At 37.0% G+C, this 14,062-nt stretch overlaps 1 protein-coding gene across 1 annotated transcript in view; it reads left to right on the top strand.

Annotated features, from left to right (window-relative positions):
- LOC311300278 (NACHT, LRR and PYD domains-containing protein 12-like) overlaps window positions 1-14,062 on the top strand; it is a 156,343-nt gene that overhangs the window by 74,092 nt on the left and 68,189 nt on the right. Inside the window, exon 11 of the mRNA XM_084424466.1 lies at window positions 13,165-13,338. Within this exon, the coding sequence (XP_084280592.1) occupies window positions 13,165-13,338 (174 nt within the window). The remainder of the gene's footprint in view (window positions 1-13,164; window positions 13,339-14,062) is intronic.

Below are 14,062 nucleotides of genomic sequence, written 5' to 3'. Positions count from 1 at the left end.
TACTTAAACTAAACCAATAGGAAACATTTTATTTTAAAATAGTTGGAAATGTTCTTGAACAAATATCTGTGTATGTTAGTCAGTTTGTTTCACATATGTATTAAACGTGGGCTTACAGTAAACTGTCCCATTTGTACAATATCTGAGGCTTCAGTGGAAGATCATTGAACTCTAGCGTTAGCAGACATATCATATACCAGTTCTGAACATTCAGCAGGAATGAAATGTTGATAATGTCTAATAATTAATGATTATAAATCATAAATCTGATTTGTTTTGTCTCCATAAACACTGAAAAAAATGTAAAATGAAATGTATTGTATTTGAGTGTGTGTGAATGAGTGTTTCTGATCTCTTTCTCGAGCAGCTCCATGAAGACTGAATGAATCATGGACGACACACACACATTCAGACATGGAGATTCTTCTCCAGGATTCAGGTACTTCAATCTTCATATGATCTTAATGTTATAGAAGACTCATTTTCTGCACATGACAGGGTGTTGTGTGTGTTTGCCAGGGTTGGTATAGTGATCTGTTGTCTCTATCATATTCTGGTGCCGGGATATACAGTAGTTGGAGACACTCAGGGTCTTTAAACACTGTCCAAAGACACACAGATACAGTAGACAGCTAGATGATATATGACATTATCCTTGGACAGTCTCATCACTCTTCAACATACTGTCTAAATAGACAACCTTCTCATGTGGGATTTATTTTCATGTTAAATCAGCCAAGTTGATTATTGTCTCTATTCTGTTATCTCTGTTCTATTAAAGTCAGTTTAAGGGTGACAGATCAATCTCACCGGAGCTCAGCTGTGTGTCTATGAAGAGTGACACGTCTATGGGAGAGCCAGTGAGATTTGAGGGAAAACACACATTAGCCGCTTTCCGACCAAGCAGTTATAGGAACTTAGTTCTAGGAACTGTCCACTTCTAAACAGTTCTATGAACTACTCTCCCCCAAACTCGGTTTCGCTGTTTGCGTTCGCACTGGCCAAGTGGCCATAGGAACTGGTAGAGGGGTAAGGGAGTGACGCAAGCACGGCGAATTTTATTTTGACGGCACAACGGACCGTTATTTTGGCGGCGCTGAGAACGCCAGAGCAAACAATGCTCGCATTCTCTGTGTTTATTAGTTAGCGATCTGTCTAACAGTACTGTTTAATATCTTATTAGATAGAACTGTTATAGAAAGTAGACAGTATATGAAAAAAAAGGTTATTAGCCTAACGTTATGCCGTGTGGTTGATGTCCAGTGTTGCTAGCTGGGCAGATAAACATAATCATGTTTGGCTTGGTCTCCTCAAAGTTGCGTTGGATTTTCTCTTCAGCATAAAGGTTTAGAGACCCATCTATCACTGTTTTCCATGTTTGTATAGTTAGTTTCTGGAGTAAATATATAGGCTATAATCTGTGTGTTTAATAGCTGTGTTAAAAATGGCGGGTGCTGGTGTTCCGCGTGCGTTCGGTCATCAGCGTACACTAACGTCACGGGTAGTTCCTATAGTGCTGGTTTAGACCGACTCTGAAGTAGGACCTAAATTAGTTCCTACAAATGGAGTTCCTAGAACTAAAATCGTTCCTTGTTCCTGCGGTGCGAACACGCCGACATCCGGGTACTTTAGCCAATAGTTCTAGGAACTGTGAAAAGGTTCCTCCGGTCGGAAAGCGGCTATTGACTACGGAGCACCAAAGGGACGTGGTGGTGGAAAAATTTTTAGGATGGTAGAATTTTTTTTTTTCAAATCTTTTGCTTCCCTCGCAAACCTTTTGCGTTCCCCTGAGAAACTTTCCGTTCCCTCTCAAAGATATTTGCGTTCCCACGCAAACCTTTTGTGTTCCCTCGCAAAGATATTTGCGTTCCCACGCAAAACTTTTGCGTTTCCCCGAGAATATTTGCGTTCACACGCAAAACTTTTGCGTTCCCTTGCAAAGATATTTGCGTTCCCACGCAAAACTTTTGCGTTTCCCCGAGAAACTTTGCGTTCCCACGCAAAACTTTTGCGTTCCCTCGCAAAGATATTTGCGTTCCCACGCAAAACCTGTTTTGAGCTCGGATAGACACCTCTGTTTAATGTCCCGCTGGCAGTGTTTCAGAGCTCTGTACGTTAATGGAGCATTTCATAGTGTTTGAACTTGGACTCAAATATAAAGAAATGCGGTCAGTGCTTAACTTAAGGAGTTCAGTGAAGCTGGCAATATTCACATAGGCTATTCGAACTTCCCTATTCTTGAGCTAAACGTTGTTAAAACACAAACGACTCCTATTTACAATCGCAGTAACCTAGACAACGAGCTACAACCCATTTCTCATCAAAACAAGCTTTTATAATATAGGCTATGGATCTCTATTAGCAGGCGCTGAGAGACAAGTTCAAAGGGACCGTCTGCAAAGTGCAATATAACCCAAAAACCGACTACAGCATCACCTCATAGTCAAAAATACAAAAATAGTCATTAACTTCAATGTTACAAACTGTAGTGCCACCCAATTCAGTTTACACATCAATGGTGACCCGCTGGTCATACTACACTGCTTTTGCACATTTTATATTATGAAAAATATTCAATAACTTCACTGTAACACACCAAATTTAGTTCACACATCACTGCTCTAATGTTGGTTATAGGCCTACAACACTAAAAAATAAGTAGGCCTATTCTTTACACAAATTATATTGGTAGGCCTACTGTACGCAGCTGTTGCATTATATTTGCTTACTGAATTTGATGGCATTACACTTTATTTTTTTTCTAAAAAGGGTGAAGTTATTGATTTTATTTCATATAAATAATCATAAAAATTATGCTTTTTTTTTTAAATCAAACTAAGTAATGTAGTATAACCAGCAGGAGAGCAGTGATGTGTGAACTGAATTTGGTGACAGTACAGTGCGTTACAGTGAAGCTACTGAATATGTTTAATAGGAATATAAAATGTGCAGAAGGATTTTGGGATTTGCACTTTGCAGACGGCCCCTTATTTGGACTTGTCTCTCATTCGTCTTTAGAGACAAATTAATATTATAACACTCGTTTTGATGAGAAATGGGTTGTAGCTCGTTGTCTAGTTTGTGATTGTAAATAGGTGTCCTTTGTGTTTTAACAACGTTTAGCTCAAGAATAGGAAAGTTCGAATAGCCTACGTGAATATTGCCAACTTCACTGAACTCCTTGAGTTAAGCACTGACCGCATTTCTTTATATTTGAGTCCAAGTTCAAACACTATGAAACGCTCCATTAACGTACAGAGCTCTGAAACACTGCCAGCGGGACATTAAACAGGAAGTGTCTGTCCGAGCTCAAAACAGGTTTTGCGTGGGAACGCAAATATCTTTGCGAGGGAACACAAAAGTTTTGCGAGGAAACGCAAAGTTTCACAGGGGAACGCAAAAGTTTTGCGAGGGAACGCAAAAGAGTTGAAATTTTTTTTTTCTCCCAACCTAAAAAAAATTCCACCATCACGTCCCTTTAGGGCAGTGGTTCTCAATTCCAGTCCTCGTGACCCACTGCTCTGCACATTTTGTATGTCTCCCTTATTTAACACACCTGAACCAGATCATCAGCTCATTAGGAGAGACTCCATGAACTGAACTGAGTGTGTCAGATAAGAGAGACATACAAAATGTGCAGAGCAGTGGGTCACGAGGACTGGAATTGAGAACCACTGCTTTAGGGGCTCCGTACATTGACTGATCTGATGTACAACATTTCATAGATAGATAGATCTTCTCGAGTTACATGCATGCACACTTTGGAAAAATTTTTTTTTTTGGCTCTCAGACAGGTTTGTTCTACGCATTTATTTTAATAGAGGAAAACAAGATACATTTATTGAATTGAACCACATAGGCCCTGAAAAATATCAAAAAAGATAACAAAAGAACATTTTGCTAACTGAAATCTAAAAGGATATCTTTAAGACTTCTTGAGTTACAGACATGCATACTTTGGGATAATACACATGACAGTTTCTTCAGAGTCCCATTTTTAAACTGACACCGTTTGGCATATAGTGCAACAAACATAAGTGTAATTTGCGAGTTGGACATGTGGGACAAGTGCCCACCACTCTTTGCCAGGGTCGATATTGTCCCCACCACTTTTTGATACATCTCGCAGCACGGATGTACCTAATACACACGAAACATCTCCAGTTGACTTGCAAGAGTATTAATTTCAATAGTTTGTGTTAATTTCATTCTGGTGCTGGAATGTGGTGTTTTTGAACTCATGCTGAGTATTCGTTACCACTGTTATCAGTGTCAGAACGATCTCTTGTGACAACAGACGAACACTTCAATTAAATGATTAAAACATTAAATACAGACAGGACCATTTCTGACCATTTTATTAATTCCCCCTTACAACTTAAACACTCAACTTAAATGTTTCTAATCATCGTCTATCTTATTAAAAAATATTTATTTTATATACTAATATTCAGCTGCAAAATGTACTTGTGCTAAAATACAGTGTTATGTTAAAGTGTTAACAGGAGCGTTGAGGCGCTCATTGGCACCGCTCTATCTGGCTCTATATGAGTACTATATGAATTCTTGTCTCTGTTTTCTCAACTCTGCTGTATTGTCTCTGTTCTGTCCGTCTTTGTCCATAATTAGTGAACAGTCTATGGACACTCGAGGAACATTTACAGGAAGACACATGTCATCTAATCTGAGGTACAACATATATGTCTAGACATAAATATATTTTACTTTCAATTTTACTTCTTCAATTTATGTTTTAATCTAATTATTTATTATTTTAGTCATGATTCTCAACTTGTCCAAAACACATGTAAATCAAATCTGCTGAAGAAGTTTCAGTGTGTGTATGAAGGAACAGCAAAGCAGGGAAACCCAACACTCCTGAATGAGATCTACACAGAGCTCTACATCACAGAGAGTGAAAGTGGAGAGATCAATAATGAGCATGAGGTGAGACAGATTGAGACACAATCCAGGAGAGCAGCAACAGAGGACACATCGATCAAATGCAATGACATCTTTAGACCTTTACCTGGACAAGACAAACCCATCAGAACTGTGCTGACAAAGGGAGTCGCTGGCATTGGAAAAACAGTCTCTGTGCAGAAGTTCATTGTGGACTGGGCTGAAGGGAAAGAGAATCAGGACGTCCAGCTCATATTTCCACTTCCTTTCAGAGAGCTCAACTTGATGAAGGACAAAATACTCAGTCTTTCAGATCTTCTTCATGTCTTTTTCCCTGAAACAAAAGAAATGGAAATATCCAGTGATGAATATAAAGTGTTGTTCATCTTTGATGGTCTGGATGAGTGTCGTCTGTCTCTGAACTTTAAGAGCGAAACGAAACTGTGTAATATATCTGAATCAGCCTCAGTGGAAGAGCTGCTGATGAACCTCATTGAGGGGAATCTGCTTCCCTCTGCTCTCATCTGGATCACATCCAGACCAGCAGCAGCGGATCTCGTTCCCTCTGAGTGTGTCCATCGAGTGACAGAGGTACGAGGCTTCAATGAGCCACAGAAGGAGGAATACTTCAGGAAGAGAATCAGTGATCAGAGTCTGGCCAATACAATCATCACACACCTGAAGTCCTCGAGGAGCCTCCACATCATGTGCCACATCCCAGTGTTCTGCTGGATCTCAGCCACTGTTCTAGAGGAGATGTTGAGTGAAGCAGAGAGAGGAGAGATTCCCAAGACTCTCACTCAAATGTACACACACTTCCTGATCATTCAGACCAACATCAAACATGAGAAGGACTATGAGAAGAGAGTGAAAGATGAAGACATGATTCTCAAACTGGGGAAACTGGCTTTCCAGCAGCTTGTGAAAGGCAACCTGATCTTCTATGAGGAAGACCTGAGAGAGTGTGGCATTGATGTGACAGAAGCATCAGTGTTCTCAGGATTGTGCACTCAGATCTTCAGAGAGGAGTTGGGCTTGTATCAGGGGAAAGTCTTCTGCTTTGTTCATCTGAGCATCCAGGAACATCTAGCAGCTCTATATGCACACATTCACTTTACAAATGAGAACAGAAATGTGTTTGACAAAACCAAACAAGGTTTATTTTCTAAAATCTTAAACCAGATGAAATATCACTCATTATCTAAGCTGCATCAGAGAGCTGTGGATGAGGCTTTACAGAGTAAGAATGGACATCTGGACCTTTTCCTGCGTTTCCTTCTGGGTCTCTCATTGGAGTCCGATCAGGCTCTCTTACGAGAACTACTGACACAGACTGGAAGCTGCTCCTACAACAAAGAGGAAACAGTTCAGAACATCAAACAGAAGATCGGGGAGAATCACTCTCCAGAGAGATCCATCAATCTGTTCCACTGTCTGAATGAACTGGGTGATGATTCTCTGATGCAGGAGATCCAAGATTATCTGAAATCTGGAAAAATAGGAGGAACCAAACTCTCCTCTTCACAGTGGTCAGCTCTGGTTTATGTGTTGCTGACATCAGAGCAGAAGATGGATGTTTTTGATCTAGATCAGTTTATTGGAGCCCAAAATACAGCAGGTGAAGTTCTTCAGAAGCTGCAGCCTGTGGTTAAAGAATCCAGATCAGTTCAGTAAGTCACACTGACAACAATCATTACACTGATAAAACAGGATCATATTTATGATTTTAGCATTTGTTTTCTAGCCAAAGCAATAGTGTTATAGGAGAAACTCATATATATCTTAAGTAACCCTTTACAATAACAATACATGAACAATGTGAAGAGGTGACAACTGCTTTCATATACAAATCTGTTGAGAAGAATGGAGAAATTCATATATATCTTATCATTTATATCAGTGTTTCCTGAACTGAGAGACTGAAGAGTGTCATTGTTCTCTACAGGTTGTGGGATTGTGGTGTAACATATAAAGGCTGTGCTGCTCTGACTTCAGCTCTGAGATCAAACCCCTCACACCTGAGAGAACTGGATCTGTCTGAGAATAAAGTAGGAGATTCTGGAGTCAAGCAGCTTTCTGATCTACTGCAGGATCCTCACTGTAAACTGGAGATACTGTGGTAAGATTTTATAAAAGTCTCAATGTTGTCTGTTTCTCTCCTGTGGTGAATAATCAATGATGTACAAAAAAGTTTACCATCAAGTAACTGAAAAGGATGTTTAATCTTCATTAGATTCTTTCCAAAGCTTCTGAGGTCATTTTACTTTTGATAGTTTTTGATATTGTTTTTTGGTGCGTATTTCTAGACACCTTTAAACTTATTTTGATTATACTCAGGTTAGGGAAAGTACGTCAAATCTGTCCTAAATCATAAACATCTGAATTTTCATACTCACAATCTATAGGTCAGAAGACTTCTTCATGGTCTGTTCAGTTCAGTTTATTAGAAGACTTTTGTCAGACAAGCTTCTTAGTTTTAATTAAATATAGTTTTATTATTTACAGGTTAACTAGTTTACAAAAAGGCATACTTGTAACAGGACAATTGCATATTTTCCACAACAATAATTATAAGCGTGATTGGATGATGTGAAGAGGTGACAACTGCTTTCATAAACAAATTTGTTGAGGAGAAAGGAGAAATTATATATTAATTATAATTATAATTATAAATATATATATATATAAATATCTTATCATTTATTTCAGTGTTTCCTGAACTGAGAGACTGAAGAGTGTCATTGTTCTCTACAGGCTGAGGGATTGTGGTGTTACAGATGAAGGTTGTGCTTCTCTGACTTCAGCTCTGAGATCAAACCCCTCAAACCTGAGAGATCTGAATCTGTCATGGAATAAAGTAGGAGATTCTGGAGTTAAGCTGCTCTCTGATCTACTGCAGGATCCTCACTGTAAACTGGAGATACTCAGGTAAGATTTTATAAAAGTCTCAATGTTGTCTGTTTCTCTCCTGTGGTTAAATAACATTGTATAAAATGTCCCAACATAGTCCTCTATTTTAATGGTAAATAATGATTGCCATACAAAAATAAATAAATAAATAAATCTACTATAAAATTACTAATGGGAATATTGATTTTATTTTCGTTAGATTCTTTCCAACGTGTCTGACATAATTGTACAATATTAATGATAGATTAAACATGAATGGATGATGTAAAGATGTGACAGCCGTGTTCATATACAGATATGTTGATGATTTTTGGGTACTAGCATAAAAAAATAAATATTCGGTTACACTTTATTTTAGGTGTCATTGTTACAGTGTAATTATATATTTAAGTACTGAGTAATATTAAGCAACTACATGTACTCACTATAGGGTAAGGGTAGGATTAGGATTTGGTTGAGGGTTAGTTGCATGTAATTATGCATACTTTACTGTTATTACTATGGTAAGTTTATGTAACATAATGTAACAAGGATGCTGTTAAATAAGGTGTTATCGAATATTCTTGTAATTTTTATGATATGGACACTAACCCGATCAAGCAGTGTGTAGAAGCGGGTCTGAACCTTAGACTGGACATGTTAACCCTCTGAGGTCGGCAAACGCGTCGGCGTGTTTTGCTGGATTTTCTTCACATTGTAGCACAATAAACTTAAATTACTCCGTCATTTATGGTCATACAGAAAAAAGAAATATGAAAAAAGAATCTGTGAGATGTCTACTTTTGTATGTGTCCACTTACGATCAAATCAAAACATTGTGCTTTTGTAAAATAAAGAAAATAAACAGGGTGTGCTTTCTGCCTCTCCGTCTCTGTGAACTTTTTTTTCTTGAGCACGTCTATAAAGTGAAACAAAACTCAGCGAATACTTGTCACACATTTATGAGCCATATACCTTTATAAACATTTAAGTGTGTACTTTTAAATGATCGGATTCAAACTGAAAACAAATATTCTCTGTTTATTTATTTATTTATTTATTTATTTAGAAAAGGGACAGTGTACATTAATTAACATTCATAAATATAAATGTACCCAAATTAGCCCGAAGGCTAGTTTTCATTGGTAGTCCCTTTGCCCGATGTTATTAGGCTCTAAACTAGAAAAAAGGGTTAAACATTACAATACACTACCACAATCATAAAACTAGAACTTGTAAACAACTCTCTAAAATACAATTAAACATATTACATAAAGAGACAATATACATATACACACACAAAAAAAAATATATATATATATATTGTTATGAGTTAAATATGACTTATCAAGTCTATAATACAATTAATAACAAGATTAATAATAATAATAGAGGAGCAGCATTAATGTTCACATTGCTGGTTATGAAGAAGCCATTTCTTAAAATTAAGCTTAAAAGAGTTAAATGATGAGCACTCTCTAATTGAGTGAGGTACAGTATTCCACTGATGTGAAGCTCTGTATGAGAAAACAGCTTGACCAAACGATGTTTTCCTACGTGGTATTATACAGTCCGCTCTAATTGCACCTCTTGTAATTCTGTTTTCAATAGATTTAAATTGAATAAAATCAGCCAAAGGAGGAGGAGCCAAACCATGCATAATCTTATGAACTAAACATACATTTTTTAAATGAATTAGATTTTCCCAGTTAAACAAGTTATACTTATTTAAAATGTGACAATGATGAAAACTAAATTGTTTTTTATCTAAAATTGTAAGTGCTTGTTTGTATAGTGATTCTAATGGTTTTAGGACTATCAAATGTGTATTTGACCAACTTATCAAACAATATGTGACATGAGAAAGAATCATGGAGTGGAAATATATCTTTGCTGCTTCATTTGATAGACAATTTCTAATAAACCTAAAATTAACCAAGTTAAATTTAATCTTTTTGCAAACTTTTTTTTATATGGGTTTTAAAACCAAGATAGGAGTCCAGATGTACCCCTAGATATTTACATTCTGAAACAACCTGTAATCTATGTCCTGAAATAAAAATGTCCTGCTTTGTATCAGGTCTATGTCCTTTAGAAAAGAACATACCAACTGTTGATACGTAAGTACGATAAGCAGATACGATACTGTTTTAAGTAATTTGTATAAAACCAACAAGATGTCCAGTTTCTCAAACCCTTGCTCATTATTTTTATTTGACCACGCCCACGCGCGCAAAAGAGATTGACATGCAAATCTTCACATGGAACGCGAACGCGCTCGTTACCTCAAAAACAAAGCACCAAACTTCATCAATCTCTGCTTTTCGTCGATTTTGGAAGATACGCCGTGAGCTTACATTGGATTTACCTCAGAAGAAGAAGAACGTGATTTGAAGACAAGAAAGATGTAAGGTAAGGTAAGGTAAGGTAATTATATTAGTTAATGTTATTGTTGCATAAACTTCACATTGCAGTTGAACTGTGACTAGATATATGGTGAATATTATAATATTTGGACCCGTGTTTACTGTTAAATACTGTGTTTGTGGATATCTGCTCAAACGTAGATATGTATAATATGGTAACCATAATGTTTCATATTTTGGAGCATGCTGTGCGTTTGAATGTTTCATATTTTGGAGCGCGCTGTGCATTTGAATTTTTCATATTTTGGAGCGCGCTGTGCGTTTGAATGTTTCATATTCAAAACGCGCTGTGCGTTTGAAAAGCAAAACGCACCAAACATTAGGCTTCATGTTTTTACTCCAATCTCATTTCATAACATCATAACGAATGGAAACATTTGAAGTAACATATGATAATCAATATATTTTTCTCTAGCGTAGTTGTTACTGAAGTGTTCCTTTTGAAAGATTTATAGGCTGCTATAGGTTATTATTATTATTATTTTATGCAGCACTGCACGTAGCCTATGCCTACAAGGCACAACAAACCTGGTGTTCATTGTATATTGTTGGAAACATTTGTGTGTGTGTGTGTGTGTGTGTATGTATTCTGTGAATTTTAAAAAGCAATTTTAACCAGAAAAAAATCTAAAATCTATTCCCAAAATCGTGCAGCCCTATAGTTTCTCTTGATATCAGCATGTTCACAGTTTTTTTTTTTTTTTTTTTTTTTTTTTTTTTCAGGGCCCAGATGCCACTGAGTCCTGCTGAATTCAACATTCACATGAGTCTCTCTGTACATGAACATGGTAAAGTGAAAATCAAACACCTTGGAAATGAAAGGTATGTACAGTGTTTTTAGGAATGGCACAAAGGTCTCTGTCTTTGGATCATTGTGTTCAATAATGTGCTTTTTGTCCTTTGTTGTGTATCTTTGGATTATGTTGTGTTGTAAATAAATCCAAACAATCAAAAAGCCATTATTTTTTTAACCCTCTGGGGTCTGAGCTGTTTTCTGGGCCTGGAGGTGTTCTGACATGCTCTGACATTTGTGGTTATTTCTGTTACTTGTGACATTTTCATGGCTAAAGTCTGATTACACTGTATTCAGCACAAACTCTGCTACAATAATATATCAGCAGCATGTGTGTAAAAGTTTGTAGTTTTTAGATAATGACATTTATGCGTGGTTTGTGAAAATACAAAAAAAAATTCTCACTGAAATAAGGCCATGAAACCCATACTGATTATTTCTTCACAAGACTTTTGAAAATTGTATGACGTAGCCTAGAATATTTGCTCTAAAACTATGTGAAAATCACCCTGACTGCTCATTCAGATAAGACAATATATTGATTTAAATTTTTTATTTTTGTGTGATAAAGCTTGTGTGATAAAGCGGATCACCTCATTAATATGTACGCTTTTCACACCTGAGAAAGACAAAGACCCTCCCCTAATGGCCCTATTAGGAGCTATCAAGCCCTGCCATTCTGACCAACCTTGCACAAAGAATGAGGAGATTTAAAAAAGAATGGCTTTTAGACTGTTTGGATTTATTTACAACACAACATAATCCAAATATACACAACAAATGACAAAAAAGCACTCATTGAAAACAATGATCCAAAGAAAGAGACCTTTGTGCCATTCCTAAAAACATTGTACATACCTTTCATTTCCAAGGTGTTTGATTTTCACTTTACCATGTTCATGTACAGAGACTAATGTGAATGTTGAAGTCAACAGGACTCAGTGGCATCTGGGCCCTGAAAGAAAAAAAAGGTGAACATACTGATATCAAGAGAAAGGCCTGCACGATTTTGGGAATACATTTTAGATTTTTCTGGTTAAAATTGCTTTTTAAAATTCACAGAATACACACACACACACACACAAATGTTTCCAATAATATATAATATAATGAACACCAGGTTTGTTGTGCCTTGTAGGCATAGGCTATGCGCAGTGCTGCATAAAATAATAACAATAACCTATAGCAGCATATAAATCTTCCAAAAGATTTCAGTAACAACTAAGCTAGAGAAAAATATATTGATTATCATGTTACTTCAAATGTTTCCATTCGTTATGATGATATGAAATTAGATAATAGTAAAAACATGAAGCCGTTTGGTGCGTTTTGCTTTTCAAACGATCCAAAATATGATACATTCAAACGCATTAATTGTAAGTGGACACATACAAAAGTAGAAATATCACAGATTCTTTTTTCATATTTCTTTTTTCTGTATGACCATAAATGACGGAGTAATTTAAGTTTAAAGTGCTACAATGTAAAGAAAACCCAGCAAAACGCGCCGGCGCGTTTTTCGACCTCAGAGGGTTAAATCTCCACATTCTTTGTGCAAGGTTGCTCAGAATGATAGGGCCTGATAGCTCCTAATAGGGCCATTGGAGGGTCTTTGTCTTTCTCAGGTGTGATTCAGGATGTGTTTACGCCTACTCGCATAAAGCTTTCTTACACAAAACACGTCTTACAAATTTTAAAACAATATATTGTCTTATCTGAATGAGTTGTCAGGATGATTTTCAGGAAGTTTTGGAGCAAATATTCTAGGCTACGTGATACAATTTTCAAAAGTCTTGTGAAGAAATAATCAGTATGGGTTTCATGACCTTATTTCAGTGACAATTTTTTACGTTTTTTTCCCAAACCATGCATAAACGTCATTATCTCAAAACTACAAACTTTTATATACATGCTGCTGACATATTATTGTAGCAGAGTTTATGCTAAATACAGTGTAATCAGACTTTAGCCATGAAAATGTCACAAGTAACAGAAATAAGCACAAATGTCAGAGGGCACCTCCAGGGTCAGAAAAAAACTCAGACCCCAGGTGGTTAATGGTGCCGTGGATTACGTCTCTGATTGTGAAGTTCCTGCTTATCTGAGCTGTAGATCCTGAACTGAGAGACTGAAGAGTGTCATTGTTCTCTACAGGTTGAGATGTTGTGGTGTTACAGATGAATGTTGTGCTGCTCTGACTTCAGCTCTGAGATCAAACCCCTCACACCTGAGAGAACTGAGTCTATCTGAGAATAAAGTAGGAGATTCTGGAGTCAAGCAGCTTTCTGATCTACTGCAGAATCCTCACTGTAAACTGGAGAAACTGTGGTAAGTTTGTATAGAATGTCCCAACATAGTCCTCTATTTTAATGGTAAATGTGACCAGTCACGGAAAGTAGGGACACAAGTCGGTTCTGGGGCATTTTGAGTTATTCACAGATTCTGAAAGTGTAGTCTCCAAGCTTTCCAACGATGTGTAACACATGGAAATCTGATCATATTTGGAGAAGTTATGGCCATTTAAAGGTAGGCACTCACAAACGCACAAAGGGGAGAAAACAGCGTCTAAAGATTCTCACCTCTCTCCTGCTGGGAGTGACAATAGGGCTCATTTACATCTCATTTAGATAAGCCATACCCCCCCTGTAAAGCTGTAAGCACGGGGGGAGCAGAAAGGCCAGGAAAATGTGCCATCAAATAAAAAATAAAAAATAAAGTTTGCAGGTAATATATAAATAAATGTCTCTTAGCATCTACCGATAAAACTGTATAGGCAACTCTTGTGTACACTGAATAAAAAATAAGATAAACTCTAGACAATGTTCCAATCAAAAACAGGATGTGCTATGTGATATGTATATAGTATGAGTAGGCTATTAGTAGGCTATAGCATTCATTTCGTTCGTTTTTTAAATAAGATACTAGCTGAAATGTGTTTTTTTAAATCAAGTGATCAAAGTGCTCGTTGCCGCGGCGATCAGTGGCGCAGATGCAGTGTTTTCTCGTGTGGCTCGCGCACACACCCCATTGTCTTCACTCGACGAGCGCTTCA

This window comes from Rutilus rutilus, assembly GCF_951802725.1.
Source record: "Rutilus rutilus genome assembly, chromosome: 11".
Taxonomy (NCBI): domain Eukaryota; kingdom Metazoa; phylum Chordata; class Actinopteri; order Cypriniformes; family Leuciscidae; genus Rutilus; species Rutilus rutilus.
Note: the sequence above shows the minus strand (reverse complement) of the source record. Positions and strands in the feature narration are given on the sequence as shown.